The sequence below is a fragment of the Colobus angolensis genome, unplaced genomic scaffold (genome assembly GCF_000951035.1).
Source record: "Colobus angolensis palliatus isolate OR3802 unplaced genomic scaffold, Cang.pa_1.0 Scaffold270, whole genome shotgun sequence".
Classification (NCBI taxonomy): Eukaryota; Metazoa; Chordata; class Mammalia; order Primates; family Cercopithecidae; genus Colobus; species Colobus angolensis.
Genome location: NW_012115933.1, coordinates 3,919,077 through 3,938,734, shown reverse-complemented (window position 1 = coordinate 3,938,734; position 19,658 = coordinate 3,919,077). Strand labels below are relative to the sequence as shown.

The 19,658-nt window shown below is 38.7% G+C and overlaps 1 protein-coding gene across 1 annotated transcript in view; it reads right to left on the bottom strand.

The window, feature by feature from the left end:
• Nucleotides 1–19,658, bottom strand: part of ANKRD22 (ankyrin repeat domain 22) — a 27,591-nt gene extending 7,933 nt beyond the window's left edge. The window contains exons 1-3 of the mRNA XM_011947890.1: nucleotides 19,272–19,658; nucleotides 4,266–4,457; nucleotides 439–546 (exon numbers count right to left, since the gene is read on the bottom strand). Coding sequence (XP_011803280.1) covers nucleotides 439–546; nucleotides 4,266–4,457; nucleotides 19,272–19,292 — 321 coding nt within the window. The 5' untranslated portion in view covers nucleotides 19,293–19,658. The remainder of the gene's footprint in view (nucleotides 1–438; nucleotides 547–4,265; nucleotides 4,458–19,271) is intronic.

Sequence of the window (19,658 nt, the reverse complement as noted above, 5' to 3'; positions counted from 1 at the left end):
AACTTCTGGATGCAAACTCTTAGGATCTGTTTTTCAACACACCACCAGAGGAGTACTTAAAAATCAGAAAGTCAGATAGATAAATCCAAAAACACAAACTCTTCTTTAAAAAAAAAGGAGAAAAAATATTAGAAGGGGTGTTTTTTAATATTCAGATTTTTTTTGCTCCCTTCAGAAAAGTCTTAGTTAAGATTAAATTATTTTTCTAAATCGACATTGAATGGATTACATTACCATTGATTAACTATTTTTGCTACCTTTCTTCTTGCTGTACTTCAGCTACAGCACTGGATGTATGTTGAACATGTTAATTACAGAATACAAACCAAAGGCTTGTTTTGTTATTATTTCTTTTCAACATCTCACTGGCCTGGCAAGAGTCAATGAGTCACACCATTGATCTCCACATTTACCCTTTGCTCTAACAATTGTACTCACCATGAGGAAATACCCAATAAGCAGAACAGGCATTAAGAGGACGATTAGTAGATAATCAATGAAGGTAAATTTTTTCTTCACAGCATAATGCAAGCAGGTTCTCTCTTTCTAAAAATTAAGAAAAAGATTCTTTACTAATAAAGCATTTCAAATCAAAATTTATTCAGATGGCCATCTCAAAAAGTTTAGTTTGTGCTTTTTATTTTTCTGGTAGCCATGGCATCTTTTCCTGTGGGATACATCTGATTAATGAATGCATGTTTCCATGGAGCAGAACAGGGAACTTGGTCCAGTGTAAAGGAAAAGCTAGGGAAGGGCTCCTGGAAGACAACAAAGGTGAAATGTACACAGTAGAGCTCATCACAAGACAGATTCTCACACCCATTTGGTTTCTGGAAAAAAGATACACTGAGATATAAACTTAGGACTGAATTTACTATGAAAATTGATAGCTATCCTTTAATCATCTACCATGTATACGATTATCCATTTTGTGGTTTGTTCATAGGAAAACTCTTAACTATATGGCTATTTTTCATGTTACTTCATGTGCGGAGTCTAGAAGAATGCATATAACTCAATTTTATTCTTCAAATATGTGAATATTTGTCAGGTAATAGACGTAAGCTTCCAAGGGTTGTGGGAGATGTGAACTCTTAGGGCCTCATAATCAAAGATGGACAGAAGCATGCACAAATAAATATAAGGCAAAACAGAAGGTGGTAATTGGAATACCAACCAAATCAGTAAGAGGAGAGGGAGCTCAAGAGAAAGAAAGGAGGTTAATTTCCACTTATGTGAGGCACTGTACCTAAATAAGAACACTTTTTGTTTTTCTAATATGAAGGCATTTATATTTTCTGTAAAAAATTTTAGAAACTAGAGAAGAATATAACAATAGAATTTTAAATTGCCCATTATTAAATGGCCCAGAATTAACTGCTGACATTTTGTCGTATTTTCTTCCAGTCTTTTTAAATGCATAAATGTGGAATTTTGAAATGTAGAATTATATTGCATATGTAATATCATATCTTGCTTTTTTCAGTTAGAAGTGTATATTTAGAATATGTACATTTTTCCATGCAATTCAATATTTGTAAACATATGATTGTAATGGCTGCGTGGCTTAGTATTGTGTGGAACTACTCTAATTTATTTAGTCAAGCTCTGCCTTTTGAACATTTCAAGGTTTTTGAGGGGTATTTTTTGTTTTTATTTTTCTGTGAGACAGGATCTTGCTCTGTCACCTAGGCGGGAGTGCAGTGGCACAGTCCTACCTCACTACAGTCTCTACTTCCTGGGCTCTAGCGAACCTTCAACTTCAGCCTCCAAAGTAGCCAGGACTACAAGCATGTGCCAACACACCTGGATAATTTTTTACTTGTTATTATTTTGTGTAAAGATGGGGGGGTCCAAGCCTGTAATCCCAGCACTTTGGGAGGCCGAGACGGGCGGATCACGAGGTCAGGAGATCGAGACCATCCTGGCTAACACGGTGAAACCCCGTCTCTACTAAAAAATACAAAAAACTAGCCGGGCGAGGTGGCAGGCGCCTGTAGTCCCAGCTACTCAGGAGGCTGAGGCAGGAGAATGGCGTAAACCCAGGAGGCGGAGCTTGCAGTGAGCTGAGATCCAGCCACTGCACTCCAGCCTGGGCAGCAGAGCGAGACTCCGTCTCAAAAAAAAAAAAAAAAAAAGATGGGGGGGTCTTGCTATGTTGTCTACACTGGTCTTGAACTCCTGATCTCAAACTATCCTTCCACCTTGGCCTCCCAAAGTGCTGGGATTCCAGACATGAGCCACTGCACATGGCCCGTTTCAAGTTCTTAACCTTTCATTGTTATAAATAATATTGCCTGAACCTGCTCATTCATAAAGTTTTGTCAACATTTCCAAATCTGCCCTTTGCATACATTTCTAAAAATAGAATTTCCGGCATAAAAGGTTTTTTTTTTTTTTTTTTTTTTGAGGCGGAGTCTCGCTCTGTCGCCCAGGCTGGAGTGCAGTGGCCAGATCTCGGCTCACTGCAAGCTCTGCCTCCCGGGTTTACGCCATTTTCCTGCCTCAGCCTCCCGAGTAGCTGGGACTACAGGCGCCGCCACCTCGCCCGGCCTGACCCGGCTAGTTTTTTTTTGTATTTTTTAGTAGAGACGGCGTTTCACTGTGTTAGCCAGGATGGTCTCGATCTCCTGACCTCGTGATCCGCCCGTCTCGGCCTCCCAAAGTGCTGGGATGCTTTTCATATTGTGCTACCAAATTGTGTTCTAACAAGACAATAATAATTTAATTTTTCTGATCAACATTTGTTTTCTTTTTTAATCTTGGTCATTTTGACAGACAAAAACAAGGATCTTTATGTTTTAATTTAATTGCTATCAATAGAATCCATGTTTTCTATAGGCTAGTGCTTCTAAACCACCAGCAGAGCTTTTTGTTTGTTTTTAAGGCCTTTGTTTAGTGCTTCTGGAAATAATTTATAAACAGATTTTAGACATGAGAAATCACCGGTTGAAATTATTAATGTACAAAATTAATATTTGGAGAAAATAAAAATATTAAATGCTAACACATTAGAAACATTTGAAAGTGGAAAATGCAAACTGAAAACTTAATGTATCCACTAAAGTCTTTTTATGGTTTTTATGATACCAGAAAATCCCAGAAGGCTAGCTGAGGCCCTCCTCTTCTGCAAAGCAGAGACAAAAGAGTCTCCTCAGCCTTGCCCATGGGCTAATATCTCCTTCCTCCATTTTCTAATGAGCGCATCTCTTAAAAGAGCGCAGGAACCCTCAGACGTCTGTCCTCTGGCACTACCACTCACCGCAACTCCACATATCTGGTTTCACAGCAGCGATCTACAGAGATCCTATTATACTCTACAATGTCGTATATCTGTCCAATTCAGCACAGTCATGACTTGCTTTTAATCCCAACCAAACGTAAAATAGTAAGCACAAATAAAAATGTCCAAAAGTGATCAGTTTTCTGGTAGTACATCGTTACTCCCAATGAGCTAGTCTCCAAATGACTTAGAAGAGTCAAGGGGGGAATTCCAGTGTGTTCTCACCTTGAATGCGTATGAGTGGGTACAGGACAGTCATAATGATTGCAAAAAAATGACTTTTAATATTTATTCAGTGTAATTTAAACATTGCCTTTACTACGATGCAAATGCTAGATGTTCAGAAAGGAAAGGGCTCCACAAGGATTTTCACAGCAATACACACATAATCTTCTCTTCCTTCGTCCTGAAGCCTCCAAAGTAGCTAATATTGCATCTTTAAATATATTATTTACACCTTTTTTGTGTGACTTCAAGTAACCTCTGGTTCATGAGCTTATTTGTCCTTGGTAAATTTCTCAATAGTACTCTTTCATTCTACAAGCAAACTATAGGATCCTCTGGAGATCAGGACATTAATACAGCAGGTAAAAATCTAGCTAATGAAACAGCATTTCTTTTCCAAGAAATCTTTGCCATTGCTTCTGTGTTAGTGACAAGAAAGAGAGGAGTGGGAGAAAGAGGAGGATGAAGAGAGGAAGATGGAAAAGAAAGAAGCTCTATCTAGCCAAATGAGTGAACCAGAGGTAAAAAGACATAATTTATCACAAATTACGCCTGCTGATTGAACTATGTTTTATTTTGCTGTTTAGTCTAATAAAATGTCCTTGCTATGTGTCAGTCTCTCTAAAGTAAAGCTAAGATAATTGTTGGTATTAGGAGCTACAAGCAATTTTAAAAATAACATGCACCACTTCTAGTGATTCAAGGAGAAAATAATGACCGTGAACAATTACACTCTCCTTTTGTGTCATGACCTCACCTGGTTTTTGAGGTTGACATTAGCATTTCTTCTTAAAAGGAAAGAAACGATTCTCACATGCCCTCGCCTGCAAGCACAGATCAGGGGAGTGTCTCCATTAAAGCCATCTTGAACGTTGGCATAGGTGCTGTCTTCTTTCACCCACCGCCACACTTGTCCAAAGTCATTCTGATAGGCCGCTTGGCAGATGGGCTGAGTCAGGAAAAACAAAAGCAGGTTTTGAAATACTGGCATAATTAAACCACAAAAAGGAAAAAAAAAAAGTCATAACCCAATACATTAAAATTTAAATGTTTTAAAATTGTAATATATTGCTTTGTAGGTAAGATTTTTTGGTCTCGGTTATGCCAAGCCTTAAGTCTAGATCAAGAATTAGCCCATGAGGAATCCCCTACATTTTCCTAAGTTTTCTTGGCACACACTTATGCCCATCAAATAGACAAATGGATGGATAAATAATGAAATACTACAAATTCAACTCAGTAAGGAAACTATGTATAGTGCTTACAGGTAGGTGGGCCTGTCAGAAAAGCAGACATTTTCTTTACTAAAGATAAAATACCTTTATCTTTATCTTTACCAAAGATAAAATAGAAAACAAGCATATGGGGAGGAGTTTAGGGCAGCACTAGTGATGAAGTAAGACCTACATCGCACCCTGTATTCAAAGAGCTCAACAGAGCAGAAAAGACAGTTTTTTAAGGCAAATAATATACAAATAACAAATTATATGATTAACTACACTTGATTAGATGCTGTTTACAAAAACCATTATGCGGAGCTTCACAAGGCACCATGGGAGTTTAGTAACAAGACTTCAGGTAGCATTATCTTGTCCTCTTTCCCTCCTCTGCTCCAGCCTTCCTCGACTTCTGCTATTCAAAGTTTGGTTGAACCAAAACATGTTTGGTACCTTCCGTCTGGGCCTCTGCCCTGAATACTCCCTCTGCATAAAGCATACCCCCTGCCGTTCATCTGAATAACACCTAGCTCACCCTTCGTGTCATAACTTAATTTTCATTTTATCCAACAAGTCTTTTCTTACTCCCAACATTCAGTATCTCTCCCTCACAGCAACTGACATAACCGTAACTCTTTTCTTAATTATGTACAATCATGTATTTCGGGCTAGCATGAATCAGGAGAGTTCTGAGGCAGTGCTGAGAAGGAAGGCACTGAAGTTCAGGCTGTAAACCCCATTTGATTCACCGCTGTTTCCCCAGCATTCAACACAGCACTCGGCACATGGGAGGCAAACACTAAATATTTTTAGATTAACCTTCTTTACATGATGTTTTTCAAAAAGGATTTAGAGTAATACCTGGCATACGGATGGTGCTTAATGTATGAAAGTTACCATTATTGCTACTGTCGTTCTTTAATAATCAAGTCAAATCCCTACTGTGTGCCAGTCACAGGTACCAGAGAATAAAGAGTACAAAATACGTCATCTTACCCATGTAAAATGTATCCATCAAGTGGGGAAATAGGACAGAGACACTCACACGCAGAGTAAATGACAAGAAAAAAAAACTTTTGGTATGGGTAGGTACGTAAGCACCTGTGGAAATTGGGACATATCAAGGGGAAAGTCAAGTGGGTGTATTTGCTAATAAACTGAGGTTCTAACATAGCCAAGTATCACAATAAGTGGACTATAATATACTTTTAAACCTAAACGCCTACTCATGAAAGAAACATCCTAACAGAAAATTAACTCAGCAGCAATTAAAGGCAAACTTCTGTACCTTAAAAAATGAAATGAACATGATACATGGGCTTTAAGTTTCAATAGAAATGCACAATTACACAAATCCCCTGTTCTGTCATCCTGAAGTCTTCCCTTTACTAAACTTTCCAACAGGTGGGCACTTCAGTGTCTCAGCATACTGTGTGGCTGATGTAGAAAGGACTGGGGCAGTTGAAACACTTGTCTTGTGTCAGAAAAACAAGATGTAATTGCGGCTCTGTTACTACCTCCCCCGGTGACTGTGAACAATTCACTTCCCTACTCTGTCTCAGTGTCCTTGGTCATTAAATGAAGGAATAAGGCAGAAGTTTCCTTGGGTTTTCATATTCTATTATTTCTGGGACTCTAGTCTCAATCAACAAATCTTCCACATCACTGCTGGAGTCTAGGGTTATGTCAACACAACAGTGCTTTAATAAAACCTTCAGTGACTTGCCATTGTCCTAGCAGCAATGCCCAGTCATTTGGATTTCAAAAATAAGTGAAACAAAACTAAATGCAACAAGACAGTGTTAAGTCACCAACTCTTAATTTTTCCAATTAAATGTATTTAAAACAATACTTTTATTTCATAAAAGATATTTGAACAAATACAAAGATCAATGAAGGAGATTTCAACAAAATATGTAAGAATATAATCACCAGAGGGGAAAACAATTCTTTATATTGGATAGATTTAGTTAGCTTTATAGAAAAATTCATTTTATTATCCTTTTAAAAGATTTTACCATAAACTAGTGAAAATTCAATAATGGAGTGATTAGCAGTGGCTGCTACTCATCAAGCATTTGAAAATTGATGGTCTACCATGAAGAGCTTGAAAACAAGTGGCATTAGAGCTCTCGTTCTCTTTTCTCAAATATTTAAATTACTTAACAACATTTAAAAAACTAGAATATTTCATGTAGTAACCTGGCTTTCCAGCTTTTCTTTAAAAATGGAAACTTTTGGGTGGGCACAATGGCTCACGCCTGCAATCCTAGCAATTTGGGAGGCCGAGATGGGTGGATCACCTGAGGTCAGGAGTTCAAGATCAGCCTGGCCAACATGGAGAAAACCCATCCCTACTAAAAATACAAAAAAAAAAAAAAAAATAGCAGGGTGTGGTGGCTGGTGCCTATAATTCCAGCTACTCGGGAGGCTGAGGCAGGAGAATCACTTGATTTGGCAGTGATCCGAGATCATGCCACTTCACTCCAGCCTGGGCGAAAGAGCAAAACTCTGTCTCCAAAAATAAAAAAAGAAAGAAAGAAAGAAAAAAGAAAATTTTGCTAACATTGCACCCGTATTCCTGTAGGATACCAAATAACTGATGCTTAGTGGAGGTGACTCCAGTTCTCCATAGTCCCCTCCACTCGCCATCACATTACACTGGTTCACTTCACTCATCTATGTTACCCACCTGGTAACATAGACCTCCAGGAGCTCTCTGCTTAGGCTTCTCAAAGTCTTTACTAAGGGCTAAGTAAAAAGAAGAAGAGAAAAAGATGGGGAGTTGTTCTGCAAGAGTCACTCGGTGCTTTTGAGGGCTTTCTCAACCCAATTTGAGCAATATTACATAAAATACTAACCCTTTCTCATCTTTAGTCTTTCTTAGGCTTCCTAGATCCAAGACACAGAGTTACCAGGAAGCTCAGTGTCTTCCTTCTCGGTTGAGATGTACAAATACAGTCATGCTTCACTTCACGACAGGGATACGTTCTGAGAAATGTGTTGTTAGGTGATTTTGTTATTGTGGGAACATCATAGAGTGTACTTACACAAACCTAGATGGTAGAGCCTATTACTAATATGGTATACCCTGTGGCTCCTAGGCTAAAAACCTATACAGCATGTTACTCTACAGAATACGGAAGGCAGTTGTAACACAATTGTAAGTATTTGTGCATCTAAACATAGGTGAACATATAAAAATATACAGTAAAATTATAGTGTAAAAGATAAAATGGTACACCTGTATGGAGCAGCTCCATTATAATCTTACGGGAACACCGCTGTATATGCTGTTCATCACTGACTGTGAGCTCATGTGGTACGTGACTATAATTTAATGTGAGAGTCGCTCTAACAGCTGAAAAGACTCCATGCTGTTATGAACTTTCGGTTTCCACTAGGGAGCAGCACAGCGTAAGAAAAGCACTGACAGCGGACAGAAGGGAAGTCCAATAGAAAGTGCTGGTTGACAAGCCAGGAATGAAAAAGAGAAGGGACTGTCCATTTGGGTTGCTGGAAAAGCTATCATAAACCCCTTTTAACCCCTTAAGCTCTGGAATTTGGGGGCACCCAGGGTGTTGAAGAAACACACTTGGGAAATTATTATAATAACTCTATCCCCTAATAGTCTCAGAACCCTTCTCTCCATCCTCACTGCTAAAGTGCTACTTTAGATCTTCATCATTCTCACCAAGACTATTGCACACAATTCTTTCAATCTCAAGTATCCCATATGCCATTTTTCCAGTTCCATCTCCTACCACTGTCTTATCCACACCCTTGATCTAAATAAAGGTATGTGTGTTATTAACAACCATCTCCCCAGCTAGACTGTAAGCTATATAAGGGCACTGTGGCTACATGAGGCTACATTGTGTCTGTACTGATTCATCATTGTACCCGCAGTATCTAACATAGTGCGTGACGCATGGTAGGCATTCAATATGTACTTGGTAAGTAAATAAGAGAAGGAAGAAATTACAAGATGAGTTAACAGTTATTGAGTAGCTCATTTATTCTACTTTAATCCTCACAACAACCCTATAAAGTAGTGTTAATATACCTATTTTGCACAGATGAAACTAAGGGAAATTGTCTTCCTTGCCCAAAGTGACAGAGTTCACAACTGGCATGGCCAAGAGTAAAATCAAGGGGAATGACTGCAGGATGCATACGTTCTATCTCCAATTACTTCAGTCTTGAAAATAAGCCTTCAAAATGTCTTCTGGCTACAAAACTTCACATTTGAGATTTGTGTCCAAATTAAGCTACAGTCTATACTCAAGATATTGATCTGTACACTTGTGGCATTGGCTTGCTGGTGCTTAGTTATAATCCAGACTCTTTCTCCCACCTGATTTGAATCAGCAATATCCACCAAGAGATAAGAAATGTCATCAGAGAGCCTGCAGGAGAAACCAGAAAAAGATAAGACCCAAAGGCAAAGGAGTGAAAGTTTCAAGAAGGAAGACAGAAAGATCACATTAGCAGCCATGCAGAGGCCAATTTTCATACAGTGATGGGGCTGAAGGAAGAATACAGAGGCCTGAGCACATTGTCTATGAAGAATTAGAGGATGCAATTGGAGAGGAATTGTGGTCAGTTTGGCAGTGAAAAAGCTGTTAGTGAAAGCTAGAGACTTCAAAGAGGTGGGTAGCAGTGTCCAGCCAATGTTCCACACGTTTGTAGGCAAAGTGGTGTCATCAAGTGGTTACAGATCCAGACTCTGGAAACAAACTCTCTGTGTTCCAATCTCAACTCTGTGACTTAACAGCTGTGCTATTTGGACAACTTACCTAAACTTTTCATGCTAAGTTTTCTTCTGTTTTTGATAATCATGCCTTCTTTATTAAGTTTCAGAAAGAATTAAATGTAACTGTGTAGATGAAGCACTTAGCTCAGATCTGAGTCACAGTAAACCCTCAATTAATGTTAGCTACTCTTATAATTATTAAAGCATAAGGAGTCAATGAAGATGGACAGAAGTGGTTACGAGAGGGTAGATAATTGCTCAAAGAGAGTGAAGAGATGATAGGATAGAGAGCATTAAGATGGAAGCATTAAGAAGGAAAATTCTGGCTCTAAGGCCAAAGCAAGGGAGAAAGGAGAGCTATATGGATGGAAAGAACTGTAGACCGACTGAAATTTTTTGCCAGAAAGTCAGAGGTTTGATCTTCATTCATTATACTACTATATATTTGTCATAAATAAATAGATATAGCTAGATAACTGATATGGTTTGGCTGTGTATCCACCCAAATCTCATCTTGAATTGTAGCTCCCATAATTCCCACATGTCATGGGAGGGACCCAATGGGAGGCAGTTGAATCATAGGAGTAGGTCTTTCCTGTGCTGTTCTCATGATAGTGAATAAGTCTCACTAGATCTGATAGTTTTATACAGTGGAGTTCCCCTACACAAGCTCTCTCTTGCCAGCTGCCATGATTGACTTTGCTCCTCATTTGCTTTTTGCCAGATTGTGAGGCCTTCCCAGCCATGAGGAACTGTGAGTAAATTAAACTTCTTCCTTTATGAATTATCCAGTCTTGGGTATATCTTTATTAGCAGCATGAGAACAGACTAATCCAATAACTAAATAAATAGCATTGACATTTAAATAGATGAATGGATTAATGACAGCAAATGTGATTGAGACAAGGGTAGATGAGGCTTTTGAGCATGATGGGGAAGATTTTGGCCCATCATAATTAAAACTGTCTACATGAAATGAATAAAAATACAAAATGGCATTGAAAACCAGGTTGTAGAAACATAGTAAGAAGATGCAGTTGACTGAGCTTGCCATGTAAGTTTGTGATTTTCTCCAGCAAACCTAGATGAGGGAAGAGTACAGAAAGTGAAGAGGCCAAGAGTAAGGATTAGGAAACATGTCTGGCAGGAAGAGAAATGAGAGGAGAGTGGTTTAGCATTAAATTCAGACTGAATGAGCATCATATGTAAGCCAGATAAAGACAAATGAACTTGCAAAAAGAGAGAGAGAAGCAAATAGAAACACAGAGAAGGATCAGGGCACAGTTCATACATGTGGTCTATTAGAAAAGTAACCAGTTAAGAAGTTATCATGAGAGATGTTACAGATAAACTGTCTAGGAATGAGAAGTCAAGGGTGGTCTTGTTGGGTATCTGATTTGGAATAGAAACACAGGTCAAGAAGGGAGAATGAAGCTTGTGGATGTTGAGGTCACTGAGGATGACCCTGGGGGACAGAAAGAAATGGGAACTTGTGCTCCGGGGAGGTGGAAGTGGGTCCTGGAATACAGTGGACAGAAGTGAGAATATAGAGAAGGGCCATAAGCAAAGATTTCAAGTAAGAAATTGAACCATGGTCAAAAAATGACAATGTCAGTGACCAAGAAGTAGACTGAATCAGCAGCCGCCATAAGAGAGGGTGTCCTAATGCCCAGGAAAAGCCAGATTTCAGTGAAGGCACAGAGGAAAACAGACTAGTAGGTGAGGAGGAGATTGAAGAGAAACAGTATTTACCAGCAGGGTGTATGAGTTCCCATGGGTTAGCTGTTCCCTGTGAACAGCACTCCCTAGAACTATGCTCTGGCCAACCTGAAAAGCTAAGACACAGTATTAATAGGGTCCACTGACTAACTTTTCTCTTCAGCCTCATCTATCAGTCTCCCTTTTGCTCACAACTTTGTGGTGATTTCTGGGGCATTCCAGGCTCATTTCTGTTTTCTGGCCTTGACACTTGCATGTGACCTATATGATGGGCTTCCTGCTAGACCAGATCAAGTATCAGCCCATGAATCACCTCCTCAGAGAGCCCTTCCCTGACCACTCAGCCTCCCAGCCCAGGAACTTTCTCTCTCTCACATCATCCTGTTTTATCTTTTTAAATTGGACTAATTGGTATTGAAATTGGGTGTAACGTGCCCAATTTCCTAGAGAGTGAGGTATCTATGACTTTTACCTGGTTTTTAAAGTGCCCCTCAGTGTGCCAACTGTGTATAAACCACTGCTGTTCTGCAAGCTCTCCCATCTCTGGTCAGGCCAATTTCCTCACTTCTACGTTTGGGCTACCTTCTTGGCACCCTTACCTTTTAAATTGTGCTATCTATTCTTCAAGGCCCATTTCATGGTTCATCTCCAAGAAATCTCTTTCATCTTTCTTACCTGCAGCAGGAAATATACAGAACCTCAAGCAGCTCATTGGCCTTAAATGAGCTAGCGGGTTAAATTTAGTCTCCTTAACTAGACTGTAACCCTCCTGAAGTTAGGCTTCCATAAGGTCAAGCACCCAGAACATGGATAAAAGTCATTTGTTGGTTGACACACTGATTCATCCAACCTGGCTGGGAAAGAGGCTAGGAAAGGGGTTGATGTTTATAAGGTAATAGATCATGTAAGGACCAGGACAATATTTTGCCTCACTGGTTCTCAACCTTGGCTAAGTATTGCAGTCATGTTTGCACCAACCTAATATTTAAAACATGACCCAGGCCTCACTATTGACCAATTAAATAAGAATCTGTAAGAATAGGATTGGGGCATTAGTGCTCTTTAAATTTCCCTGGTGATTCTGATGGACAGTGAGGGTTGAGAATATCTGCAAAGGTAAAAGAAACAGGCCCCCCATAATGGAAGTAAAAATTTAATGTAATATTATAGCTTTTAAACTCATGTTAGCTAAGAAGCATTCAAAACTCTGGAATAATGGAATATTAGGAAAAATCTTGTGTGTCCTTTTGCCTTCCCACATGTCTGTCTTTAAAAGTAGCCAAGAATTTGGAGGTAAAGTTTCACTCTGTCCACTTTCCATCTTACTTGCCCAGGCACTAAAATTTAAGAAGTGTCCATGGGAGAGTATGACGCACCTGGTATGTTGATGATTAACTAAAATAATCAGCACGTTGATGATTAACTGTATGTATTACTTAATATGTTTTGCACTGCTCTAAGTATAATAGATATCACAGCTGAAGAAATACTTGGTATTATCTTAATGGTGTAGAAACATCTGAACAACTTGTACCATTATGGATGTCTTTAAAAGCAAAGCTTCCCCCAAATTACCCCCACTTTTTGGTGCTGTTTCCCTAAACTATAATGGAGCTTCTGTAATTCCCAATCTAAGGAAAGACCATGTGGAACTTTGCCTGTGGCTCAGAGGAATTGGTTCGCTGTTTATTAGCCATCTCTATGCTACAAGCTCCCCTCACTGAAAATGTTCCATAAAAATTTCTGAGAAAGATTTGTAGGTTTTGGAGCAAAATGATTCCAGTAAAGAGCCTTGTGATTCATGAAATGTCTTCTCAGAAAAGGAAGGAAGATATTTTTCCTTCTTTTCAAATTAAAAAACCTTGGAGAATGATAATAAGCACTAATTTGATTTCTACAATTAATCCCAAGCCTTTGTTTCTGATGACTCATTCTTCACATACTGTATTTTACAAATTCCTTAGTAAATTTCTTCTTTCAGACAAATAAAAAAGGTACAATAATTTTTTTAAAGGCTGTTCTAGGCCCACTCATGTCCAATTCATGAATCAGTATTTGCTCAAACTCTTTTGAGCTTAACTGTGCCTCAGTTTACCTTTTGACATCCCAAGACTTTTCTACACTGTCTTATTCGTAATGTAGAAGACAGTTTGACTGGGGAAGGGCCCAGGATTTGAACTCTCAGAAGCCAATGACTCTAAACATTTAATGGACCCAAACAGGTATTTTAGCATTAAATCTCTAAATGTAAGTCTCCTTTGGGAAAAAATAAAAAATAACTGTCTTGTCCTGTCCTCTTACAAAACTTGAGAAAATCACTTTTCTCCTCACCACTTTTGGTGCTGATCAGCTCACTTCATATACAAAAGTTGCAACTCCCTAAGTTTTCAATTTTGCATGAAGAAAAATGTGTTTCCCCCTCAATCCCAGAAAATCTCCTGTTTGACTAAATGCTTATGTTTCTTGAGTGTTACAAGCTCTAAGGGTGCTCAAAGGAGGTTGTCCTTTAATATTGCCTTCCTTCTCTGGCAAAACCACGCCTTCTTATAATGACCTGGTATCCTTTGCTATCTCTACATTCTTTCCATATCTAAACTCATCCCTTCTCTTGGCGTTAAATACCACGTATATGCAGACTTGTCTAAGTCCTAAAATTATTATCTAATTTATTATCTAATTTAGGACTTGTCTAAGTCCTAAATTATTATCTCTTGACCCAGCCTCTCCTTAAAGGTACATTTCCTGTATTCATCTTCCATCCCCACCTAGATGTCTCACGGGTATCGCTAAGGTACCATGTCCAAATAGAACCCTGAAACACATCCTTCCTTCTGCCCCTCTCTGAGTGTTCCCATCTCATCAGCACCACCAAGTGCTGGCTGGTCTAAGGCAGAATCCTGAATATCAACTTTAATTTCTGTCTTTCTTTCACTGCCAACCTACAAACCAGGAAATCTTTCAGTTAAAAACTTATCTAAAATTCATCCATTAGTCTAATGCAACCATCATTATCACTCCATAAACTACTGTAACAGCTTCCTTCCAGTATCCAGCTTTGCCTCTGGCATCTCTCCAATTTATTTTCCCATGCTATCGAGTGGCCTTTTAAAACCCTAATGGTCATATTATTCCTCTCTTAAGATCCTTTACTCACTTTCCATTGTGTTTTGCATAAAATCTAAATTTCTCATCTTGGCCTACAAGACCTGCCTGATCTGGCCCCTGACACCCTCTTTACAGTGTTAACCACCATCCTCATTGTCACTATTATCACAATCACCTTGAACCATTTCAGCTATTTCACCATTGGTTAATAAATGAACAACTGGAGCCTCATTATCAGTGTTTAAAAAAAGCTACAAATGAAGCTTTATGGAGTGTTTTTTTGTTTTTTGTTTTTTGTTTTTTTTTAATTTTTCATTAACTTCAGCATAGGACTTCAACAGTTTATCCTTCTGTTTCTTTGAGTCATATATGGCGGTCATTTCAGCACCATACTCTTTTTTCATTGTTTCTTTTTTTGAGATGGAGACTCACTCTGTTGCCCAGGTTGGAGTGCAGTGATGTGATCTCAGCTCACTGCAATCTGTGCCTCCCAGGTTCAAGTGATTTTCCTGCCTCAGCCTACCAAGTAGCTGGGATTACAGGCATGTGCCTCCACACCCAGCTAATTTTTCTATTTTTAGTAGAGACAGGGTTTCACCTTGTTGGCCAGGCTGGTCGCAAACTCCCAACCTCAGGTGATCCACCTGCCTCAGCTTCCCAAAGTGCTGGAATTACAGGCATGAACCATCGCACCTGACCTCAACACCATACTCTTCTATAAGACATTTTATACCTATACCACTGTCCAATTTATCCAAAAGCTTGACTTTCTGTCTTTTAAGTATACATAAATGCTTCCTTTTTTTTCTTATTACTGTTACCCATAACTATCTGCAGCCTTTTTGATATTTTCAGTAGTATATTTACATCACAGAGTAGAGAAAAAAAAACCAACAACAACAGAAAAAAACTACACACACAGAGAAATACACATAAATCTTGGCCCCTTAAGGCAGAGTGGAGAATCTGCTGTAGGCTCATTCATCCTGCACAGGTGCCATTTTTTACCCTTTGTGGACTTGTTTTTTGGGATTTTATGGGAAATTTATGGGAAAATCTGGGTGTGCAAGAGAAAGATAACACAGCTGAAAGGGCTGGGAAAATCTTTTTTCTCTTGTTAATGCTGAATAAACTGTGCATTGTGCACCTGCATTTTGACTGTGACCCTCATGATCACATGAGGTCAAATAGGAAATGTTCTACTTGTTTCATGTTTGTGCTCAAAAATTTGGGGTTTTGGAGCACTTCCACTCAAATTTTCAGATTAGGGATGCCCAACATACATATATATACCAGGAACTAGCAGATGCCTGAAATATAGTATGTACTCAATAAATATGGTTGATTAAACAAATGGATGAGTTAATGACTAAATTAAAAAATGTATACAAATTTTCAATCCTGGTGTCTTTTCATATGTGAAGGTTATCATTTTTTTTCTGAACTGTTGTGACTTAGCACAATATTATAATTTGTAAAATTGCTTTCAATATACAAGGAAAGAAGTAGAAAACCAGTTGGGATGAAAATGCCCGATGCTCTTCTTGCATATGTTGTTGAATACCAAAATCCTTCTAGGAATTCATACATAAACAAAGTAGATGGAGAGAGTTGGGAAGATTGTGAGAATGCAGTTTTTCCCCATTGTCTCTGCCTTGCCTTTCTCATATCACAGAATGACACGATGTTAAATGTTAAGCCAGATCTCATTAAGCTCTCTTGCTTTATAATATTAAAACTGTGACTCAGAGAGGTTAAATGACTTCCTCTCAAGTCCCATGAAGTTCTTGGCACAATCAGGACTAAAATATAGGTTTTCTTGACTTTCAGTCCAATGGCCATTCAATTAGTCACATCTCTATTCCTGTACCCCCGACTTCTCCTCAATGATACCAGCTTTTCCAATAAAACTTGCTTGACCTAAATTGCTCTCCCTAGGCATTGTATATTTCAAGACAATCTTTCTGATTTTTGAACTATATTTCCTTTTCCTGGAGTAACATCAGCTTCTCTGAAAAACATATCTATTGCCAAGGGATTAATTTTAAGTTTGTGTGTGTATATGCGTGTGTGTGTGTGTGTGTGTGTGTGTGTGCATCCTTTTACTCACTGCCTTATAATGAAATCTTCCCAAGTTTAAAGGAATACATCATTTAAGGTATGATTTTCAAGAAACACTTTTTGGCGCCTATGTCTGCAGTTGACGGAATCAAAAGTCTAGAAAAGATTCTTTAAGTCTTCTAAGTATTAGTTCCTGAACTCTTTTAAGTTCTCAGCATTCTTCTTCTTTCCAATTTTTGTACCACTTCACAATGCAACAGTTCTCTGTTGCAAGGTTGGAGTAGAATGTACCTCATTGGGCCTGGATTTAGTTTACCCATTCTTTCCACTAGGGGAACAGGGCACCATCCTGTTAGAACAGTGGCCGAACAGCAGAGTGGTTAAGATCAGCTCTCTTACGGAGCATGACATATCTGTTGAAATAACAAGTAGTAAAAGAATTTAGTAGTTCAGCAGTGATGTAAGAAGAATCTCTTTGAATGAGTAAACACAGGGCTCATCCTAGCCACTAATCTCCAGCCAATAAGCACTTTTCAACTGTATAACTATGAGCCAGTGACTATCTTTTCCTCAGTTTCTTCATTTGTAAAATAAGGATACTAAAAGTGACTCTTATAAGATTGCTGTATTAAATGAGTTAATACATATAAAGTGCTTAAAATAGGGCCAGATATATAAGAAGCCCTAAATAAATGTTTGTTGCTATTGTAAATATTATGAACAAATACATTTGATAAGGGTTTAAATGAATCAGCCTTGTTTAAAAGTCCATCTTACGCAGTTGGAGTTACTTATTCAAAATTAGGGCCTCTCCCTAAGCTCTAAGTTTATCCTCTAGTGCAGATTTCAGGACCAACTCTCTGGGATCCTCCCTCATTCTCTCCTTCTTTCTTAAAAATATATATTGTGGCCAGGCGCGGTGCCTCACTCCTATAATCCCAGCACTTTGGGAGGCCGAGGCCGGCAGATAACGAGGTCAGGAGATCCAGACCATCCTGGCTAACATGGTGAAACCCCGTCTCTACTGAAAAATGCAAAAAATTTGTTGAGCATGGTGGCGGGTGCCTGTAGTCCCAGCTACTCGGGAGGCTGAGGCAGGAGAATGGCGTGAACCCAGGAAGCTGAGCTTGCAGTGAGCCGAGATCACGCCACTGCACTCCAACCTGGGCGACAGAGCGAGACTCCGTCTAAAAAAATATATATTTATATATCTATATATATATTGCATAACTATTAGCACTGCAAAGTTCTAAGGAAGAAATGGTAATCTTATGTCCCCAATCTAAAGGAGCTTCCCATACTCAAATTGGGGGAAGTTTTTTTTAAAAAATAGATTCTTCCAGGCAACATAGGACCAGGGATACAGCAGGCTTTTTCTTGTCCTTAATGAGTAGCTCACAGTCTTTATTCTTAGGAAACACAGAGCAAATGGTGTATAACAAATGAGTAGGCTATGTTTAAATATTTAAGAGATTTAAGAGATTACTATTTAAAGGTCCTACTTCCAACTTTCTACATCAGAAAGTTGAATGAAAGGTCCTACTTCCAACTTTCTATATCAGAATACCTGAGGATGAGACTAGGCTTTTTTTTTTTTTTTTTGGTTTCTTTTTCCAGATCATATATAATTCCCGCATGTAATCCGAAAAAGCAACCAAAATGCAGAATCTTAGGTCCCAGATCTACAGACTAAAAATCTGCATTTAAACAAGACCTTCAGAAGATCTGTATGCACGTTAAAATTGGAAAAGCACTGGCCTGTGGTCGTCTTTCTTTCTCAGGATGGTGGTAAACAGATCACACCTGTGTCAGAACCACCTGGGATGCTCCTTCTAAAAAGTATACTTTTGTGTCCCACCACAGACTGAGTGAAACAGACTCTCTGGGTTGGAGTCCTTGAAACGGCATTTCGACAAACTTCTTTCCCTGACACTTGGGCAATCTAAAGTTTGAGTGTTACCAGAGTAGCCTTTAACAGCACTACATGTTTTGTCATTTTCATGTATATGATCTCTTTATGACACTAAAATCACTGAGCAAGACATACCTAGAGTTATAAACCAATCAAACAGTACGTTTGCACACACAGAGAGATATACACACACAACATTAGAAATAACTGCAAATAAACTGTCTTTAATACTGGGAGATCAAAACTATCCAAGGAGGTTCCCCTGAGCATCTGCAATGAAATGCAGATTAACCAGTTAATTGTGTCAGAGAGGAGAGGTTGTAAATTACGTATAATGACATCATTACACCTCTTGTACTGGTGTCTAAATATTCCTTGCTTGTACTTTCTTGAAACATTATTAAAAATCCATTTGATTCTAATAAGTTACTTCCGATACAAGTAAAAGTATAGTATCAGATGTGAAAAGAAAATAATCAGATTATCAAAATATATTGTTATTATTCCTCTTCTTCATAGTGATGGTCTTTACTAATAATTACTAAGGGTGAATTTCCCTTCAAATACCAAGCTGAAAGGCATTACTCTGGTCATGTGGTTTCAAAAAACAGGCAGTCAATCTTTTGGATATTTAGAAAATCCAATTGGGTAAAATTTTCTCTTTTTCTCTGAGCGTTTGTCATGAGAAAAGCACAACTGAAACTCAATTTTGTCCAAATTATCCCTACAAACATCCGGACACTATGAAATATGTATTATAATCATCTCAACTTAGATCTAGCTAATATTTTAGAATTACAAAATACTTTGTCTTAAACTATTAAGAATATCAAAAAGAAGAACACATAGGACTTTATTTTTTCTGACTTAATACTCCCCCAGGGAGTTGAACAGATAAAACAGAAATATATTAACAGGGATAGACAATTGCATTTGAAAAGCATGAGCAACTTTTAACATCTTTGGAACTCTACTTTCAGAAAGGTGATGTACCTCGGAGTATAGGATTCCCATGCTGGTCCTTCACAGGCTTACTTCACCTCTACAGCTTCTTGAATCTTCCAGAGGTATTTCTGATGAATATCAAAATCCTTCCTGGCTGAGAGGAAAGTCTCTAGAAGTCCAAGCTGGTGGCAAGGCTCAGGAGTGCTTTTCTAGCAAACACCTGTGGGTGCTTTTCCAGCAGCTCAGGCAGCAGCACACAGTCCAGGGAGCCCAGCCCAATGAAACAAAGGCACCGGTGTCATGTGTAATGACCCAAGCCTGTATCATCTAATGTTACAACCCTGAGGAGCCGGTTTCTGAGTCATATTTGCTCTGCCAGTGGTAACATACAGGAAAGAAGGAAGCAAAGTTAAGGGAGGAAGAAACGTTCTTACA